The sequence below is a fragment of the Oryx dammah genome, unplaced genomic scaffold (assembly GCF_014754425.2).
Source record: "Oryx dammah isolate SB20612 unplaced genomic scaffold, SCBI_Odam_1.1 HiC_scaffold_15, whole genome shotgun sequence".
Lineage (NCBI taxonomy): Eukaryota > Metazoa > Chordata > Mammalia > Artiodactyla > Bovidae > Oryx > Oryx dammah.
This window is the reverse complement of record NW_024070199.1, coordinates 27,019,699-27,041,428: the sequence shown is the minus strand read 5'-3', so window position 1 is coordinate 27,041,428 and position 21,730 is coordinate 27,019,699. Positions and strand designations below refer to the sequence as shown.

The 21,730-nt window shown below is 43.3% G+C and overlaps 1 protein-coding gene across 4 annotated transcripts in view; it reads left to right on the top strand.

The window, feature by feature from the left end:
- The first annotated feature begins 16,518 nt into the window (after positions 1-16,518).
- The window catches only part of MSANTD2 (Myb/SANT DNA binding domain containing 2), a 30,008-nt gene continuing 24,796 nt past the window's right edge, over positions 16,519-21,730 (top strand). For 2 of the 4 annotated variants that reach the window (XM_040255788.1, XM_040255789.1), the window contains exon 1: positions 16,519-17,379. In XM_040255788.1, coding sequence (XP_040111722.1) covers positions 16,615-17,379 — 765 coding nt within the window. In that variant the 5' untranslated portion in view covers positions 16,519-16,614. The remainder of the gene's footprint in view (positions 17,380-21,730) is intronic. The other 2 variants (XM_040255783.1, XM_040255782.1) reach the window with 2 other exon arrangements.

The following is a 21,730-nucleotide window of genomic DNA, read 5'->3' as shown; positions in this document are numbered from 1 at the left end:
GACCACTCACCTGACAATTTATCTTTGAAATTAATTTAAAAACATAAGGAGATTTCATATGTTTGTTTGTTGCCTTTTCCCGCTGCTAAATTTACAGTTTGTTCTGCCTTTTTTCAATTATTAGTTCAACAAGGAATTTTCATCACATACGTAGGGCCCTGAAACAGAACTTGTTGCAGGGAGGAAGCCAAATCTGACTCCACTTGGAACTGTTTCCTTGACTTGCTTTTCGTTGCTTTTGTTATTATAATCATACAGAATGTTTTGCCTCAGAGAATCCTGCCCCTCTGCCTGACTGTTAAACTAAAAGTGCCTTTGTTCAGAACCTTGTCCACCTGTGGGTGGCAGGAAGGAAGAAATTAACACATCCCCCGTCTGAGGGTTGCCACTCTAGATGACTGCAAGATTAATGGTCTTTTTGCTTTGCTTCCTCACCTCCCCCCATCTCTAATCTATAAAAGAACCTGGCATCTAGACCCCATAAGATGGTCATTTTGAGGTGCTACCCTGCCATCTTCTTGGTCTCCCCTATTAAAGTCTCTTCCTTGCCTCAACACCTGTCTCTTGGATTCATTGACCTGTCGTGCAGCGAGCAGAGCAAGCTTGGACTCGATAACAAACTTACCCCCATATCCTGCAGAGCCCGAGTTATCTAGTAGAGAGTTTCGGTTTGAGGGAGATGTGGGGTCTTGCTGATGCTGCCTGGTCATAGTAGGGCCCCTCCATTGCTACTCCTGTCCCATGTTCCAGTCCCAAATCTTCTCTGCAAACAGCATCCGACCCAAGATTCTCTACAGAATCCCCTAGGTTCTTTAGGGCAGAAGGAGAAAGAAAGCAGACTTGGGCAGAGGGCCTTAGAATTTATTTGAAAAGTGTATCCATATGTTAGTGTAAGGATATCTGCTGTCTATATTGAAAACATTGTCACGATATAACCCTTTCCGTTAAGAGATGAGTCTCCTTTTTAATATTTTTATTTATTTATTTTTGGCTGCACTGGGTCTTCGTTGCTGTGTGGGCTTTTCTCTAGCTGTGGTGAGTGAGGGCTACTGTCTAGTTGTGGTACTTGGAGTTCTCATCGTGGTGGATTCTGTTATTTCGGAGCACAGGCTCTTGGGTATGCAGGCTTCAACAGCTGTGGCACGTGGGCTCAGTACTTGGGGCTCCCGGGCTCTAGAGCACAGGCTCGGTAGTTGTAGCACACTGAATTAGTTGTTCCTCAGCATGTGGGGTCCTCTAGAACCAGGGATCAAACCCATCTCTCCTGCACTGGCAGGTGAGATGAGTCTTAAAAGTGAAAAAAAATACACTTTCCATCAAGTGGTAGGACTGTGGTGACGGACATACGGAAAAGAATATAGGTTGAGAGCATAAGCTGAGGTCGGACAGTCCCAGAATCAAAGCTGAGATTCATCACTTACGAGTGATCTGGTTTTGGAAAAGTAACAACTTCTCTGACTTAAGGCTAAACTTCTCACTTGTAACATAAGGCTTCAATTAGATAAATATGTAAAATGCATAGTATAGTGTCCACCAGAAGGCATCAGTGAGTGGAAGTTCTTGGCATCCTGCAAAGGTCTATGAGAGTTGAAGCTACTTCACCTCTGACACTTCAAGTGGCTTCTGGTTGATGTTCACCTCTGATCAAGAAACTATTGGGTTGGCCAAAAAGTTCGTTTGGGTTTTCCATAACATTTTATGGCCAAACTTTTTGGCCAACCCACTGTGCATGCAGCATATCAGAAAGCTCACTGATCTGCCAGAAAGTCAGCATACGCCATCATAGAACTTTCTATCTGGGGAGAAACTCTGTGTGGGATAGGTGTCATAGGTGAGCAAGGTCCTTTCCTTTTTTTGGTAGGGAAATTATTGGTAGGTTAGATTGGATCTCCCAGGGATAGATGCTGAGATAAGGATTAGAGTGCAAGCAGTTTATCTGGGGAAGTCACCAGCAGGGAAATGGAGGTGTGTGAAAGAAAGGAAGAAGGCAATAAAGGGTGAGTGTGGACAACTGGGGTTTAATCCCATCAGGAAGCCCTGGGAGACAGTGTAGGGCACACTTTGGAGCTACTCCACCAGGAAGAGCAAGGAAGTTTGTTTATTTACCAACTTCTCATCATCAGTTAAGATCTGCTTTCAGGAGCATTAACTGTTGCAGCAGAGCCATGCAGCAGAACCCTGGAGGTCTACACTACAGTTTTCCCAGTGGAGCTTGCAAAAGACTCTACATGCCATACAACTACAACTAACACCACTAGAACCAAGGAATCTGCTGGTCACAGGGCCAGGCAGCAAGGCCACTTAAACTGCTCTCAGAACCTGCTGAAGGTCTGCTCTCGCTCTGGCCCCCCTAATAATGTGTGGTCTTCAAAGTCACCTAATACATGGATTGGAGCAGTATTTCCAAATGTGGTACGTGTTGTCTTCAAGATCGGAAGAAGCCTACCATTACTGCACCGCCACGTGGTATAAGGAGCAGGATGCAGGAACTTGTCCTTAAGCTTGGGGTGGACCTCTTAGGGATGCCCAAGACAACTGAACCTTAAAAACTTTACTGACATGGCAGGCCTGCCAATCATTTTAGGGCTTATTTCCTCCCTGCTGGTATTCAAGTGATCCAATTAACATGCTGCTATCAAAATAGGGGAACTTGGGACTTCCCTGCTGGCCCAGTGGTTAAGAACCCACCTGCCAATGCAAGGGACACAGGTTCAATCCCTCATCTGGGAACTAGGATCCCACATGCCATGGGGCAACTAAGCCTGCAAGCCCAAACTACTGTAGCCTGTGCACCCTAGAGCGCGTGCTCTGCAACAAGAGAAGCCACTGCAATCAGAAGCCCAATCGCCACAGTCCCCGCTCACCGCAACTAGAGAAAGCCCTCATCCAGCAGCAAAGATGCAGTGCAGTCAAAAATAAACAATTTAAAAAAACATATAGGGGAATTTGGTGATGTTTTGTGTCATATGCCCCAAGACAATCAAGGTCTTTGGAGTAATAATTTGGAGGTGCTGTGGGAAAACATCCTTAGGAATCTCAGAAGCCCTCGATGAGAGGGCATTTATCTTAAATCATTCAGGAGTCTTCACAGAGGTCCTTCCAGCCATATCCTTGATTTGATATTTGGCCTTGGACTCCTTCAATGCTGAGAAATATTTACCAGCTGGGAGAACTGGGAATAAAAGTCAGTTCTATCAGCCAGACCAGCCAGTCCTGGTGCTTCTGTGTCTCCTCCAGATTCTGCTTACAAATTGCATGATGCCTTCTCTCGCTCATCCCTCTCTTACTGCGCATTATCAGACTCTGTTAGAAGAAACCAAATGGCACTTTCAACATTCTGTCTGGAAATCTTATCATCTATTTCAAAGTTTACTAGGTACATTTTCTATCTTCCAAGTTGCCACATGCAACATTTCTCCAATTATTCCGTCACACTTAACATGTGTTGTCCTTCTCTAATAACTTTTCTCACTGCTTTCTCAGCCTCCAGCAACTGTTTGTTCACCATCCCTCCAGGCTTTGCTAACAGCCTCTTTGGTATTTTTCCAGCTTCTAACCACCAACTCGTCCAAGGGCAGAATTCCAAGAGCACTAGAGTGGATGATACAAGCCTCTTGAGGTTAGGCTCTGGAACACTTCTGCTACATTTTATTGCAAGCAAGCCATGGGGCCATTCCAGATTCAACGAGTGGGGGAAACAGACTCATCTAGTAATGGAAAGAGTTATAAAATATTGTGACAATGTTTTTTGGTATACAGCAGACATCATTACACTAACATGTGGATACAGCTTTGGGATACATTCCCAAGAGTGAACTTGCTGAGTCAAAGGCAAGTATGCATTTGTGAAATATTGCCTAGCTACCCTTCATAGACGTTATACCAATTTTGAATTTCATCAGCAAACTAGAAGGATGCCAGATAAAGTTTCCTCAGATTTCACAAGACAATGGATTATCCAACTTTTTCCCCCCTGCCATTATAACAGGTAAAAATGACATCTTTGGACTTCCCTGCAGGTAGTACAGTGGATAGTGCCTGCCAATGCAGGGGACACCGGTTCAATCCCTGGCCCAAGAAGATTCCACATGCCGCCGAGCAACTAGGCCCATGGGCGTCAACTATTGAAGCCTGGAACCTGTGCTCTGCAACAAGAGAAGTCACTGTAATGAGAAACCTGTGAACCACAACAGAGAGTAGTTCCCTCTTGCTGCAACTAGAGAGAGCCCCCACGCAGCAATGAAAGACCCAGTGCCACCAAAAATAAAAATTAAAAATAAACAAATAATTTTAAATGACCTCTTGTAGTTTTAATTTCTATTTGTGTATTAATATTTTATAGATTTGCTTAAGAGCCAATTGCATTTCCTCCTTGAAACTGGCTACATTTGGATTTTCCATTTGGTTTGTAGGCTTGGCTTATCATCGTTCAATGCACTCAAGAATTCGCATACGTTCGTAGTAAAATACAGTGGAACAGGCTCTCTTGAGTCTCTAAACTGTTTTCTTACATGCCTGGTTTTGGTCCTTCTAAGATAACACATTCTCTCCTCCCTGGGAAAAGCTAATAGTATGAGACCATGATGAGCTCTCGGAGAAGGCAATGGCACCCCACTCCAGTGCTCTTGCCTGGAAAATCCCATGGACGGAGGAGCCTGGTAGGCTGCAGTCCATGGAGTCGCAAAGAGTCAGACACGACTGAGCAACTTCACTTTCACTTTTCACTTTCATGCATTGGAGAAGGAAATGGCAACCCACTCCAGTGTTCTTGCCTGGAGAATCCCAGGGACGGGGGAGCCTGGTGGGCTGCCGTCTATGGGGTCGCACAGAGTCGGACACGACTGAAGCGACTTAGCAGCAGCATGATGAGCCCTAAGGGAATATGTGGTTCTCTAACTGGAGAAGACCTGGGTTTCTAGATATTTTTCCCCAAATTTCACTGTTCCCAAAAGAGAAAGTCACATAGGTGGAAGAGAATCCTAAGTTTGGAGGGACCTAATTGCCTTCAATTTCCTAATGGAGGCTTAGGGAGAAGTGATCATAAAGATATGTGTGTTTATGTGTTATAATTGATTTCTGTACTTCATGCACGCTGCTATAAAGAGTTCTGCACTGGGCTTCCAAGGTGGCCCTAGCGGTAAAGAACCCACCTGCCAGTGCAGGAGACTTAAGAAATGTGTGTTCTGTCCCTGGATCAGGAAGATTCCTTGGAGGAGGGCAGAGCACTCCAGTATTCTTGCCTGGAGAATCCCATTGGCAGAGGAACATGGCGGGCTACAGTCCATAGGGTTGCAAAGAGTCAGACACATCTGAAGCAAAGCATGCAGACTAGTGGATGAAAATAGAAATGCCTTAAAGAGTTCTACATTGAAGTCGAACATGCGTGTTTGAGTCTAGTGACCTTGGACAAGCGTCCCCCCTTCACTTCCGTTTCTTTGCTTGTAAAAGGAGAATGATGTTACCTGTCTAGAAACTCAAAATTGCAATTTGCAAAGGTAAATTTTACAAATATATGGTGTTAGGATGTTCACCTAAAGGTACTGGGTACCACCCAGGATCTAATGCAGGCTATGGAAACTCAGTAGTTCTAAGCTATCACTGCCTGAGGGACACCACTATTTCTCACAACCTGAGATACTAGATGTTGTTGCCTGACCTCTTCTAATGCCACCGTTCGAGCCAACCAAGGTTAACAGCACAGACCCCTTGCCTGAAACTTGAGGCACCAACTGCAAGTTCAGAGATCCCTAGGGCCGCCCTCACTTCAGACCAGCTGGCTACAAATTAGGAAGTGCCTATGACCACCTTCAGGTTCCATCCTTTGTTAAAATGACTCAGAGAACTCAGGACTCATGGTTATAGTTTTGTTATAATAAAAGGATACAAATTAGAACCAGCCAAAGGAAGAGATACATATGGCAGAATGTAGAATGGAGCGGGTTCCAAATGTGAAGTTCTGTGTCCTCAAGAGTGTGTTTCCCTCCTGGCATCAGTGTATGGTAATATGCAGATTATTGCCAACCTAAGAAGCTCATCCGCATGCTTCATATATTCAAGAAACAGCAAGAAGGCCAATGTGACTGTCTAGGGAATGGCAATATGAGATGAGGTCAGAGAGGCAACTGGTTGGGGGCAGAACTTAAGCAGCTTTTCAATCTAGGCAAGAAATAATGGTGACTTGGAACTAATACTACTGAAATATTAATATTCCTTGATGTTTGTAGTTTACATTAGTGCTGACTTTTTGTGTTGTAGACTTGTATGGGTTTTGACAAATGTATAACGCCATGTATCCTTGTGTGTATGTCAGTATCACAGAGAATAGGTTCAGAGTTCTAAAAATCTGCCGTGCTCCACCCATTCATCCCTCCCTCCCTTCCTGCCCCACCTGGCTACCACTGATCCTTTTTTTACTGTCTCCATAGTTTTGACTTTTCCAAAACATCATATAGTTGGAGTCCCACTGTATGTAGCTTTTTAGATTGGCTTTCCTCACTTAGCAGTATGCATTCCTCCGTGCCTGTTCATGGCTTGATAACTCATTTCCTTTATTTGTTAAATAATATTCCATCGTGTGGATGTACCAGTTTGTTTTTCCATTAACCTATTGAAGGACATTCTGGTTGCTTCCTGTTTTTGGCAATTATAAGTAAAGCTGTTACAAACATTCATATCTGAACGACTAAGCACGCACGCACGCACACAGGTTTCTGTGTGGACGAAAGCACACAGGCAGCAAAAATATGTTTAGCTTTGTAAGTGGTTGAATCAATTTACATTCCCACAAAAAATGAATCAGAGTGCCTGTTGCTCCATAACCCTGTCAGCATTTGGCATTGTCAGTGTTTTAGATTTTAACTATTTTAGTAGGTGTCTGGAGGTATGTTGTCATTGTTTCAATTTGCAGTTCCTCAAAATATATGACATTAAGGATATTTTAATGTGCATTTCCATCCATATATCTTCTGTAGTGAGGTGTCCATTCAGATCATTTGCCCATTTTTTAATTGGGTTATTTTCTTGTTAAGTTTTAAGTGATCATTGTATATTTTAGATGAATCCTTTATTAAATATTAGATTTATAAATATTTCCTCTCAGCCTTTGGCTTGTCATTTCATTTTCAAAAGCCCATTATTCTTGATTAACAAGACGCACTGTGAACATCTCTCTAAGTTAACTTACTTACTACAGTACTTTTCTTGTCAGGATAGTATTTCATGGAATGAGTATAGCAGTGTTCATGTAGCCAGCATCTTACTTCTGGGTTTATACACCCAATCTAACTGTTGGTATTGCACACCAAGTAGTGGCAGACCATCTTATAACTAAATCTTCGTGTACAATCTTATTTTCTCACTATACATATCTCGAAGTGGAATAGCTAGCTGGATTAAGGAGTTCTTATTTTTTTCAAGCTTTGGTAATTTATTTATTTATTGGCTGCTCCATGCAGTACGTGGGATCTTGGTTCCCTGATCAGGGATGGAACTCAGGCCCCCCTTGCAGTGGAAGCAGGAGTTTTAACCACTGAACCACCAGGAAAGCACATATTTATTACAATTGCCCAAGAGAAAATTTCTCCCAGTGTACATGCTTATCAGCAGTACAGAGAAAGCATCTATTTCCCCAGGCTCTTAAGGAGGTATTACAAAATGCTTCAGAATTTGAAATAGCTTTCTTTTTCTTTCTGGATACAAAAATAACTCATGCTTATGCTATCATTTAAAACTATTACGAATTAAAAAGTCAAAACTAGTATTTTATGCCTTTAATTTGTATTTCTTTGATAATTAAACATTTTGTCAAGCAAAACATCTTTAGTCCCACTTAAATGACATTAATATAATGGGTATGTAATAAATGTGCCATGATAATATTTATAAAGCATCATTTGATTACTTGGTATTCAACATGGTACTTTGCTGGTTATTACTAAACATGTATAGAAGAATGAATCCCTAATCACTGTGGTGCTGGGAAAATTAGACAATTATATGTAAAAGAATGAAATTAGAACATAACACCATACACAAAAATAAAATAAAAATGGATTAAATACCTGAATGTAAGGCCAAACACTCTAAAACTCCTAGAGTAAAATACAGGTAGAACATTCTTTGACATAAATCACAGGAAGATCCTTTTTTGACCTACCTCCTAGAGTAATGAAAATAAACACAAAAAATAAGCAAACGGGACCTCCGTTCAGTTCAATTCAGTCGTTCAGTTATGTCCGACTCTCTGCAACCTCATGAATCACAGCACGCCAGGCCTCCCTGTCCATCACCAACTCCTGGAGTTTAACCAAACTCATATCCATTGAGTTGGTGATGCCATCCAGCCATCTCATCCTCTGTCGTCCCTTTCTCCTCCTGCCCCAAATCACTCCCAGCATCAGGGTGTTTTCCAGTGAGTCAACTCTTCGCATGAGATGGCCAAAGTATTGGAGTTTCAGCTTTAGCATCAGTCCTTCCAATGAACACCCAGGACTGATCTCCTTTAGAATGGACTGGTTGGATCTCCTTGCAGTCCAAGGGACTCTCAAGAGTCTTCTCCAACACCACAGTTCAAAAGCATCAATTCTTCAGTGCTCAGCTCTCTTCACAGTCCAACTCTCACATCCATACATGACCACTGGAAAAACCACAGCCTTGGGACATAATTAAGCTTAAAAACTTTTGAACAGTAAAGGAAACCATAAACAAAATGCAGAATGGGAGAAAATAATTGCAAAGAAAGCAACTAACAAAGGATTAATCTCCAAAACATATAAGCAGCTCATGAAACTCAATATCAAAAAAGTGAAGAATCCAGTCAAAAAATGGGCAGAAGACCTAAATAGATATTTCTCCAAAGAAGACATGCAAATGCCCAACAAACAAATGAATAGATGCTCAACATCGCTAATTATTAGAGAAATGCAAATCAAAACTATTACGAGTTATCACTTTACACCAGTCAGAATGGCCATCATCAAAAATCTACAAACAATAAGTGCCGGAGAAACCATTATACACTGTTTCTAGGAATGTAAGTTGATACAGCCATTATGGAGAACAGTATGGCGGTTCCTTAAAAACTAAAAATAGAACTGCCATATGACCCAGCAACCCCACTCCTTGGCATAGATACACGCACTCCAAGGTTCATGGCAGCACTGTTTACAATAGCCAGGACATGGAAGCAACCTAGATGTCCATCAACAGAGGAATGGGTAAGGGGGATGTGGTGCATCTATGCAATGGAATATCACTCAGCCATTAAGAGAAAGGAAGCTGAGTTATTTGTAGAGACACGGATGGACCTAGAGTATCATACAGAGTGAAGTAAGTCAGAAAGAGAAAAACAAACATCGTATATTAACGCCTGTATGTGGAATCTAGAAAAATGGTATAGACGATCCTATTTGCAGAGCAGAAGTAGAGACAGAGACATAGAGAACTAAGGGGGGAAGGGAGTGGGAAGAATTGGGAGCTTGGGATTGACACCTGTACATTATTGATGCTGGGTATAAAATAGATAACCAATGAGAAGATACTGTATAGCACAAGGACCTCCACTTAATTCTCTGTGATGGCCTGAATGCTAAGGGAGTCCAAAAGAGAGGGGACATGTGTACAAGTATGACTGATTTTTGTTTTGCTGAACAGTAGAAACTAACACAACTCTGTAAAGCAACTCTACTCCAATAAAAATTAATAAAAAAAAAAAACCCTAACCACTAAGAAATCACAGTCCGAGAAAACCAAGTCACTCAGTAAATATCTATTGTTTTTCTGGAACTATATTTTCATAACAACTTTACTGAAATATAATCAACATACAATGAACTGGGCACAATTAAGTGTACAATTCGATAATCACTAACATATGCATGCTCCAGTGTCCTTGCCTGGAAAATTCCACGGACAGAGGAGCCTGGCGGCTTACAGTCCGTGGGGCCACAAAGAGTCATATACGACTGAGTGGCTAGGCACACGCACCCAATGAATGCACGCGCCTGTGAAACCATCCCCACAGTCACCTTGTTTGTTTCCCATCTCTTAGGTTCACTGTCATTTGTTTTTTTATGTCTTTTGTCTCGAAAGCCCTTGTTTCATATGTTTTGTCTGGTTTTCTAGTGATTCAAGGGAAGAGGGTGTATCTGGTTCCTGCTGCTCATGTTGGTTGACTATGAAAGCTTGCCTGGACTCTTTTAAGTGCTGGATCCAGTAGGAGGGAACAAAATGGACAAAATCCTTGGTTTCAAACAGCCTACATTCCAGACCAGGGTGACAGTAAATATATGAAAGAAGAGTAAATTTGCATAAATAAATGATTTCAGAAAATGTGTGTCGATAAAATAAGATGGTAATGTGATAAAGATGTAGGAAAGGTTTCTCTGGGGAGGCAACATTTGAGGAGATGACTTATCAGAAACAGGCTGTCCCTTGAAGAGCTAAGAGTGTGTTCTAAGATAAAGAGATATGACAAGTCCAAACAGAAATAAGCTTGGCTTATTTCATAGGGCAAATACAAGGCCAGTGTGGCTGGGGTGTATTTGAGATGGGAGATGAAGTTGGAGCCACAGGCAGACTGTTGTTCAGTGGCTCCGTTGTGTCCGACTCTTTGCGATCCCGTGGACTGCAGCGCACCAGGCTTTCCTGTCCTTCACCATTTCCTGGAGCTTGCTCAAAGTCTTGTCCATTGAGTCAGTGATACCACCCAACCATCTCCTTCTCTGTCGTCCCCTTCTCCTCCTGCCTTCAATCTTTCCCAGCAACAGGGTCTTGAGCTTAGAGGAAAAGAGTCTTGTAGATCAGTGTTCCAGCTACCAACTGCTGCATAACATAGAACAACAATCATGAACTTTACTCATGAATCTAGGGGTGCTTGAGGTCAGCCAAGTGACTTTTGCTACAGGTCTCTTGTGTGGTTGCAATCAGGTGATGGGTGGGACTGGAGTCATCTCAAAGATTCCTCATCCCCCAATTTAGAGCTTGGGCTACTTAGACAAATAACTAAAGGATAGAACATTTCTAGTTCCTTGGCTCTCTCTCTTCCGACTTAGGGTAGCCCAGTTTTTTACATGGTGGCTAAAGGTTTTCAGAGCAGAAACTGGCAAAAGCTTCAGGGTATTTCCAAACCTAGCCTTGAAGTCAGACAATGTCACTCCCACCACATTTGGTTTGTCAAGGTAGTCACAAAGATTTACCCAGGTCCAAGGGGAAGGAATAAAAATTCAACTTCTTACTGGAAGAGCATCAAATAATATCTGGATATGTTTTAAAACTGGGATTCCCAGGTGGTGCTAGTGGCGAAGAACCTGCCTGCCAATGCCCGAGACACAAGAGACACAGGTTCAATTCCTGGGTCAGGAAGATCCCCTAGAGGAGGACATGGCAACCCACTCCAGTATTTTTACCTGGAGAATCCCATGGACAGAGGAGCCTGGTGGGCTACGGTTCATAGGGTTGCACAGAGTTGGGACACAACTGAAGCGACTTAGCATGCATGCATGTTTTAAAACCATCATACTCATGGCAAAGATTTTGGGTCAGATTTTTACAACAGGAAGTCATTGGTGGGTTTTTAACAAGGGAATGATGTGAAATGATTTGCAATTTTAAAAGGTCAGTCTGTCAGGATTACTAAGATGCAAAATCAACATGCAAGCATCAATTGTGTTATTATATAATAGCAAAAACAATTAGCAAATGAAGTGTTTAAAATGATACCATTTACAAGAGTGTTTTAAAAATACCAACTACCTAGAAATAAATCCAACAAAAATACTTGTAAGACTTTTATGCAGAAAACTACAAACCTCTGTTGAGAGAACATAGAGACTGAATAAATGGATTTACTATTTTCTGGGATTGTATGACCAATTATTACAAAGATGTCAGTTTTTCTTAAATTGGTCCATAGTTTCTGTGCAATGCCAATCAAAATATCCACAGCTTTTTTCTGTAGAACTTGACAAGCTAATTCTAACAATGTACATGGAAATGTGAAGGATCAATAATAGTAAGCCACTCTTGAAGAAGGAGGAAGAAGAAAGGTGGAAGAGGGATTTTCTATCCTTGATATAAGACTTACCATAAAGCCAGTGTCATCCACTATTAAGGCAGTGTGATATTGCCATGAGGAACACAGATAGAAAAATAAATAGACTAACGTAATAGAAGAACCCAGAAATAGACTCATGCACATATGGACACTTGATTTATGTCAAAGATAGCATTATAAAAGAAGGAAAGGATGGTCTTTCAGTAAATGGAGTTGGAGCAGTTATGTATCCACATGGAAAGAAAGAAGGAAAGAAGGGAGGGGGAGGTATATAGTCTGCAGAAATACTTGCGCATATGCACTGGGAGACATGTACAAGAATGTTTGTAGCGGCATTATTCATAATATCCTAATTTAGAGACAACCCAAAGATTCAGCAGTAGGATGGATAAATAAAATGTGATATATTCATAAAACAGAGTATTTTACAGCAACAAAAATGAATAAACTGCAGCCTCATACAGACTAGATGAATCTTAAATTGAAAACATAATATTGAATGAAAGAAGCCAGACACAGAATACAGGTGATTTCATGTCCAAAAAATTCAAACCTGGGGAAAACTTTTAGCGATGCATAACCATGGACAGAGGGGCTTGGTGGGCTAAGTCCATGGGTTGCAAAGAGTCAGACACAACTGAGCGACTAACACTTTCACTTTTTTCAATCGTTCGATAAAACTGTAAAGAAGGGCAAGCCTGCATAGTAGTTATTTTTATGAGGAAGTTAGAGTTTAACCTTGGGAAGGGGTTGTACGGTAGGGCTTCTAGAGTGCTGGCTATATTTTATTTTTACTGTCTTGGGTGTGGTCATATCAGTTCAGTTCAGTTGCTCAGTCGTGTCTGACTTTTTGCGACCCCATGAATTGCAGCAGGCCAGGCCTCCCTGTCCATCACCAACTCCTGGAGTTCACTCAGACTCACGTCCATCAAGTCAGTGATGTCATCCAGCCATCTCATCTTCTGTCGTCCCCTTCTCCTGCCCCCAATCCCTCCCTGCATCAGGCGTATCTGTTTTATAAAAATTCATTTAGTAGTTGTGATGCATACTTTATGTACATTGTATTTCACAAGAAAAAAGTTTTAAAATACCAAGTTCACTCTGGCTACTGTGTAAGCATGCAAGTATGTAAGCAGGAAGTCCAGTTGTCCAGGAATGACAAGATAGAGGCTTGGATGAGGGTTGAGAAGTAGTCAGATATAGGAAATAGTTTAGAATTAGAGGTAACAGGACTTGATGTGGAATATGAAGGGCAAAAAATACAGCAACAAACACCCTCAGTCATAAAACACAGTGAGAGTATGCAACAGAATTAACTAAGCTTCTGTAACCGAAAACGTTAATGTGAAGTGCTAAGCTGTGTGAATGGGTATCAGATGGAGGACTTCTGTCTAACACATCAGGGAAGGCTTCATAGAAAAGCTGGGAAGGAATTTCCCTGGTGGTCCAGTGGCTAAGACTCCGAGCTCCAAAGGTGTTAGCCCGGGTTTCATCCCTGGTCAGGGAACTAGATCCCGCATGCCACACTCGAGAGTTCACATGCTGCAACTAAGAGCCGGCATGGACAAATAATTTGAAATAAGGGAAGCAGGTATTTTTTAAAAGCTGGGAAAACAGTTGGCACAGATTATGGAGGAAATGGACGAGGGGTGATACAGTTAAAGGAGATTAGTGGATTGCTTACAGGCAGAAGCTTTGTATTGTCCTGTACTCTTTTGCACATTATTTTATTTTTGAGGCATTTCATGCATTATCTCTCAAATAAGTTTTTATCTACTTATGACTACCATCTAGATCCACAATAAAAGGTGTTAGCAAATTACTTCAAATGCAGTAGCCATTCCACAAGTCCTGCTTGAACCATGAAGTCTTGAACAAGTATATCACATAACTCCTAGAAGCCAACACCACGGTCACATGATCCTGGTGGCCTAGATGGCAGGGCTTCTACACTATAGAAGGGAATACGTATTATTAGCTTTTACGTTGTTGGCTTCATTTTACCTTCAAAATGTTACTGGAAGTTTTATTTTTGATACAAGCTTTTCTCATTGGATAGACTAATGGGTGTGGGAATAAAGGGGGAGATATATAGAAATAATGTCTAAAACAGAAGTTAGTGGGAAGGGAGACTTCTCAGTCAACCCACTTTATCTAGGAAGGTTTCCTGCATGAGTCAGAGTGATTTGAGGATCATCCAGAATTAATAATAGAAGGAGTCAACTTTTTTTTTTCAGGCTTGTGGAAAAATAAGAGTGGGAGAAGCAATGATTTTAACTCTGTGGCGTTTCTGATTTCATGTATGATTTTAGGCACATCTCTCTCTTTCCCAGGGCTTCCTTGGTGGCTCAGCTGGTGAAGAATCTGCCTGCAATGAGGGAGACCTGGGTTCGATCCATGGGTTGGGAAGATCCCCTGGAGAAGGGAACAGCTACCCACTCCAGAATTCTGGCCTGGAGAATTCCATGGACTGTATAGCCCATGCGGTTGCAAAGAGTCGGGCATGACTGAGCGACTTTCACTCACTCTCTTTCATACACACTATACACCTTGTCATTAAAAAAAATTACTGTTGGCCTAAATGAGAGTGAGTTTTGCTTTCATAGGTGTCTAAGATTCCACTAGAGCCCGTGAGGGAGTTGGAAATGAGAACACTGAAAACCAGAAGTACAGAGAAGGTGAACGGGGAAGATTAGATTAACTAGAGTGCAAGCAAAGTGACGTGATAGCTAGTGCTCACACATGCTTGTGAGAACCAGGAACCGTTGGAAGAGTTTAATGCTGTGAGATCATCCTCATTTCACAGTTGACAATACCATAACACCGAAAGGTTGGGTAAATAAGTTGCTTGAGGTTACAGAACTGGAATTTGAAGCCAGGCTTTCTGAGTCTAGAATTCCTACTCTTAACTGTGGTGCTAGACTATATATATATATATATATATATAAAGATGTGAAAGATTTATTGCTTTGAATTTTTTAATTGGAGGATAATTGCTTTACAACATTGTGTTGGTTTCTGTCCTATAACAACAGGAATCAGCCAGAAGTATACATACCTCCTCTCCCTCTTGAGCCTCCCTCCCACCCACCCGTTTTGAATTTTTATTGGAAGATAGTTGATTCCAATAGTTTATTGGAAGATAGTTGAAGACAGTTGAAACTAACACAGTGTTGTTGGTTTCAGGTGTAGAGCAAAGGAAATTGGTTATACATCTACTAGACTATAACTTTTTATTAGAAAAAAAGGAAGAGATAGCATAAACGTTGGAATTTCTTTGTGCTTCTTCATTCATATTCCTATCTTATAAAGTACGGCGACATTTTAAAATGGCATACAGAGACAACTATCTCCTCTACTTTGTCCCTGGTGCTTATTCCTTTGGCTTTCCAATGACAACCATGTCATTCTCTGGGGTGATTCTGAGTTTATTCTTGGCTGTGCTTGGTCTTCCTTGCTGTACTAGCTTTTCTCTAGTTGCCAGGATCCCAGCAAGTCTAATTGGCCGTGTGTGGCCTTCTCATTCTGGTGGCTTCTCTTGTGGCACACAGGATCTAGAGGCCCTGGCTTCAGGAACGGTGGCATGATGGGCTTTTGTTCCACAGCATGTGGGATCGTCCCCCATCAGGGATTGAACTGGCAGGTGGATTCTTTACCACTGAGCCACAAAGGAAGCCCTGATTTTGAGTTTAAAATGCAGCTGACCTCAGCTTTTTTTTTTTAAACTTAAGATATATTTGCCATTAAAAGAAAAAAAAACATTTCATAGCTTATTTATATTTGAAAAACAACAACAACAACAAGCAGCTGGGGCCTTCAAGTTTAGCAACCAAGATTAGATGTTTGGCCTTGAAGAATATTTAAATAGCTTACAGCGATGTATCGGACTTGGGGTGTTTAACGTTCATTAAACTGCAGCACTTTATGGAACGATTACCACTAATTACTGGAGGTCACAAGAGCCGTCATAATTGACAGTCTTTTTTTCGTCGCCTTACGCTGGAGAGTATGAAAACTGTGGGAAAAACGATGTAACTTCCCAAATAGGGAGGATGGAGAACGGTATGGGAAAGTAACTTTTCTGCTGAGGCTGGGAGTTCATACTCATTTAAGCTGTAGACAGATCGTGCAAGTGCAATAAAGACGTCTAACTGTTCTACAAACCATCACCCCCATCGAAACTGGAAAATAGATCAGAACTGGAATAGGAGTCGCTCTTCAAATACTGCGCTTGGGAGTCTCAAAAAGCTAGAGTACAAACCAAGCCTGGTTCCCAGATGCTTTTTAAAGTCTTCCCCAGGAATGCTCTCCCTGCAGCCTCGGCGCCTTCCTGGCTGAGCCCGGCGCGGGGCTCCCCAGCCGCCGCCCGGGACGTCAGCCCCTGCACCCCGAGGCCAGTTCCGAAGAGGGGAGCGGCAGAGCCGAGGGAGGAGAGCGAGCGAGCGAAATGGTCAAGTCCTCCTTAACTCCGGGCCCCCTCGCGGGCCTCACCCCTCCTCCCAGGGGCTGAGATTGGAGAGGAAGTGGGAAGGTTTCAATCTGTTCCTCACACCGGCGCCCTCATGCCCCAACCCTTCTCCTCCGCTCGGGGCTCCGGCGAGCCTCATTCCCGCCCCTCGCCCCGGGAGAGGAGCGCGCGCCGCGGCCGGGTGCGCGGAGAAAGACCAGGGGCGGCGGGCGGCCTCCACGCGGCCGCCGGGGCCCGCAGCCGCCCACCCGCCAGCAAGCCAGGCCCGAGGGCAGCCCCGGAGTCCGGGGCGGCCGGATGTGAGGGCGCGTCACTTCCGGGCGGTGCAGCGGCGGCCGCTTGGAAGATGGCTGCGCCCTGTGGCTCGGAGCTGCCCGCCAACTCGCCGCTAAAAATCCCGAAGATGGAGGTGCTCTCCCCGGCTTCTCCTGGTGGCCTGAGCGACGGAAACCCATCGCTGTCCGACCCTTCTACGCCTCGGGGTGCCTCCCCGCTCGGGCCGGGCAGTGCGGCGGGCTCGGGGGCAGCGGCGTCCGGGGGTCTCGGGCTGGGGCTGGGGGGCCGCAGCGCCGCCTCGTCCTCGGTCTCCTTCTCCCCTGGTGGCGGCGGTGGTGGCGGGGCTGCGGCAGCCGCCGCCGCCGCCTGCCGGGGCATGTCGTGGACGCCGGCAGAGACGAACGCGCTCATCGCAGTGTGGGGCAACGAGCGGCTGGTGGAGGCACGGTACCAGCAGCTGGAGGGAGCCGGCACGGTGTTCGGCAGCAAGGCCCCCGGGCCGGCCATGTACGAGCGCGTGTCCCGGGCCCTGGCCGAGCTGGGCTACGAGCGGACCCCGTCCCAGTGCCGGGAGCGCATCAAGGTAACCGGCCGCCCGGCCTGGGGCAGCAAACCAGAGGCAGAGAGAAGGCGGGGAAGCGGGCCTCGGGGGCGGGGGCCGGTCTGAGCGCAGGGCTCCCCTCCGGGGCCCGGTGGGCCATTCGCATTTCCTCCGCCTTTTTTCTTTTCTCCCTGGGAAGGGGCGGGGGGGGGTGCTTTTTTCCAGATGGCCGCCAGCCCGTAGGTTTTCTGAGTTTGAAGTTGGGCGTGCCTGCCGCCGCCCCTCTTTCTTGCCAATCGAGGATGTTCTTGCGCTCTGAAGTTGGTAGTTTCGCATTGTGCTCCCGGCGGCGGTCCCGTGCAGCCGGCGCCTCTCGCCCCCACCGCCGGGGCCCCTCGCTTTGTTCCAGGCCTGGGGGCTCCCAGGCAGAGGCTTACTGGCCGGGGCGGGATGGATCAGGGATAGAAGCAGGGGAGGAGGGGGAGGTGCTGAGCTCCCCCTCCTCACCCCCCAGTTTAGGAATTTTCAAGTGAGTGGCAGGGGCAGAGCCGTAGGAAAGGCGCCTTCAGACGATGGCCTTTGTGTCAGTTGTCTTGCTTCTGCCTTGAGCTTGCTTCTAACTCGAAGAGCGATCAAGAGTTGAGATGCTTTGGAGAATTGGGAAGGCTCGGTTGTAGCCAGATACTGTATTGCTTTTGTGGAGTTAGGGCACAGTTGAAGTTAGCCTGGCTGATAGTTGGTCCGAAATTTGAGTGTGAGGTCTCCAGAGTTAGGTTGGCTTGAGGCCCTGTGTTTCTGACGAAGCTCCTTCTTGAAAGCATGTGTTCCCCTGCTTTAGCTGTTGTGCCGGATGTGGTGACAAGTGAAGCTCTCACTGTGCGTCTGGCCATCCTTGTGTACCTGAAGGTTCAGTACAGAGGCTTAATTTGGGCTAGAAACGTTACCTCCAGTCGGGTTACTGTTTTCTGTTCCTGCTGACTTTTAATCTGGGAGTTCAGATTTGTAGTATTGGCAGATACGGAGTTGTTTTTTAGGTAAGTTGGTTGGTGTCCTCGCAGGGTCTGCTAAAAGATTCTGGTAGAAGACTTTCCCCCTAGTTCACGGAACTACTACTTGTTCAGAGTTATAGTATCAGTGTGCTTCGTTTCTGGCAGGGCTGACACTTTTTTGGAACTCCATGGTGGGGTAAAAACCCAGTAGGAACTGTCATACTCACACTGGAGAAGGATATGGCTCCAAAATTCCAGAGATCTTGTCTCAAGTGTTCATTTGAGGACATTGTGGCTTAGAAAATTTGGTCCAGAAACCAAGATATTTCAAACCTACTATTTTTAGGGAATCTGACATCCATTTCTCAATTAGAAAATTAGATTGGTTTACCTAATAACGTGTTATCTTTGGGTCCCTCTCCCTCTCCGTTTTAAACAAGGATGTCATGAAAGTAATAGTTTATAGATAGGATAAATAGTGGCGAATAGTAGCCACTGTTCTCTGAATCTCATTCCTTGTTCTCTTCAAGGTTGTTAAGGTTAAGTTCTGGGGAGTTTTTGCATTGTGCTGTTTAGCCTCTATCCATAAACTTTTTTGAGTTTAGCAGTACCCTTTAGGCTTTTGTAATTGTTTTAGCTTCATCGATGTTTTCTTTGTCCATAGAAATTTCCCAATCAGAAGGACAAAGGGTGTTATCCAAAGCTGCTTATGAACCTCACTGATTATAAAATTGTTTCTCAAAAAGCCAGGAAATCTCTAGTTGGGTTGCATCTTTGTCCAGTTATGAGAAGCATAACCTAAAGCAAAGAAAGGAAACTGGGCTTCTCTGAAGAATTTTCAAGAGGATCGTTTTCTCTGTCTCCGAGCAGATAAGATCAGATTGACCTCAAGTTCTTAGGCTATTTGGAGACTATATGGATGTTGATGTACTCTAATCCACAGTAGCAGTTGGTGAGGTGACCAGATCACTGTTTTTTGTTTTCTTTTTTACGTAAACAATTCCTTAAGTGTGATTTCAACCAAGGAACCAGACTTCTTCATTAACAGCATTGGTCTTTCCTAGTGGAATGATAAGCTCCATAAAGACGAGTTCTGATCTCTTATTCCCAACAGTATTTCCAGTGCCTAGGACATAAGTAGGCACCGGATACCTATTTATTAAATTCACCAAGTAAACAAAGCCTTGAAGGAGAATGTTGGAAAGTATAAAAATTTAGAGCAGTGTCCAGATTTTAACCCCTAAACATAGACTTTGAAACCCAATTTGAGAAGTACTTCCTTAAAAACTAAACTCTGTTCCTCTTGGAGACTTAAAATGAATGTAATCTTAAACAGAGATGCACACGTGGTCACTGAAATCGTAACCTTACACAATTATGAGGTGGATCTCCAAGTACTCCAGATTATGTTTGTGAAAATCAAAAGGCAACCTTAGGAAATTCCCAGGGAATCATTGCAAACCACTGAAACAAATCTTTCAATCCCAGTTTCAGAAATGTCAATTTAGAACAAGTAATTCAGAAATCTGTTTCACTTGATTCTGTTAATGAGAACTACAAAAAGAAATTCGACAGTCCTTTTTGCTTTGGAATTTGCAGAATAGAAACAAAGTAGTGCAGTGAGATATGGACATGGAGGTATATCTTATCCAGAATAATGCAGCTCATTTAAGTGTGAACTCATGTCAGAGGCTCCCGGGGAAGGAACACCATGTGCATCAGTTACATTTCTGGTCCAATGTATTTATTTAAATATCTATCAAGATTCAGCTATGAAGTCAATAATTTCTTCTAAGTTTGAAAGGAAGGATGATATATAGTAACTTCAGTTTTTCCCTGAAACTCTCCCTGAATCATAGTTTCAATATATTGATGTAACAACCTTGTCATATGATGACTCTTAGATTTTGCTACCAAAGGACTATTTTTAAATACTATCCAAGCGAATATGTGTATTTCTAAGTGCACAGGTTTTTAACTTAAAGTCAGATATAAACTTTTTTTTTTTAATTGCTGCAAAGTCTGACATGTCCTGTTTGTTCACTTTTTTGGATAAAGTGAGTGTGTTTGAGACTGGCTTGCTACACGTGTTTGGTAGCGTTTGGTTCTGAAGTTTTATTGCTTTCTGTTTGTTTGCCAGGAGAAAATAAATCTGCTAACAATTCCAGCCTAATTTTGGAGTCCGATAAATAAATGGGTGATTTACTACCCTTTTCTATAAGCCTTGTTGTCATATCTCCATTTTCTAAATGCTTGAGGGTTTACTGTCTGCTTGGTGTTAGGTGAAGAGAAGGACTGTAGTACAGAGTCCAAGAGCTTACAGTGTAGTTAATGTTTGTATACCCACACCTAAGAGTTAAAGAGCTGTACCAGACAACACGGGATGGTATGCAGTGCAGTACTCAGAATCGAATGACAAAAGCAGACCCTAAGTGTGATGACTGACTTCAAGGGAGGGAGAGGGCTCAGCACAGCCCACACTGTAGGAGTTGAGAGACCTATCTAGACTTGTTCTCCAAAAATTTGGCTCTTGAGAGTTGGCTTTTTGTCTCTCAAACAGAGGCTTTACTCTGGCTCTGCCTGAAGATGAACTGCAAGGTGATCACATGGCCTAAAGAACTTGTCTTTGCTCAGTCAGTGCTGATTGTTTATCAGATAAACTTATAAGTGGTGGGGAGTCTTCTGCCTAACAGTCAAGACGACTAACTTTTTAGGGACATTGTCTTGATCTATATTCATCATAATCTTTGGAACAAATATGGTACTTTAGCAGACAAATCATAGTGTGGTATATTTGATCTTTCATTGTAACTATCAAGACTTGTCATTATCTGTCCTGTGAGAACAAATAGAACAAAGATAACTCGGAGCCCACAAATACTATTGTCCCTGTATGAACATTTTAAGACTGCCTATCTCTAAGGACTTTTCTGATGTTAGCACACTAGACTTTCTGCATTATCGTTGAAAGATTTTTCAGAAACATGGTCTGCCACTCAAAAGTGTTCATACAAAAGATTTAGTCAGATTTATCTCCTTCCATTTCTTTCGTTCCCAAGCCACTGCTGCCAGAAAACTTATGTGTTCCAGTTTTTTTGTCTGCTTTTGAATCTGATGGAGTTTTGATATATATACTGAAAGAATAGACTCCCAGCCATACAAACATATATTTAGGCTTTTGGTTTTGGAGGTAAGGATTCTAGTAAGCACACCTTAAAACTGTGTGTGAATAGGCACCTGAGTTTATTTCCTGGCATTTTGGGAAATCTGCTGGAAAATGGAGTGAAATATTCTGGATCCTTCATTAAGAGGATATGTAAAAAAAGGAAAAAAAAAAAGAGAGGAAACCCATAGTATAAAGCAGTGCTGTTCAATAAAACTTTCTGTAATGACGGAAGTGTTCT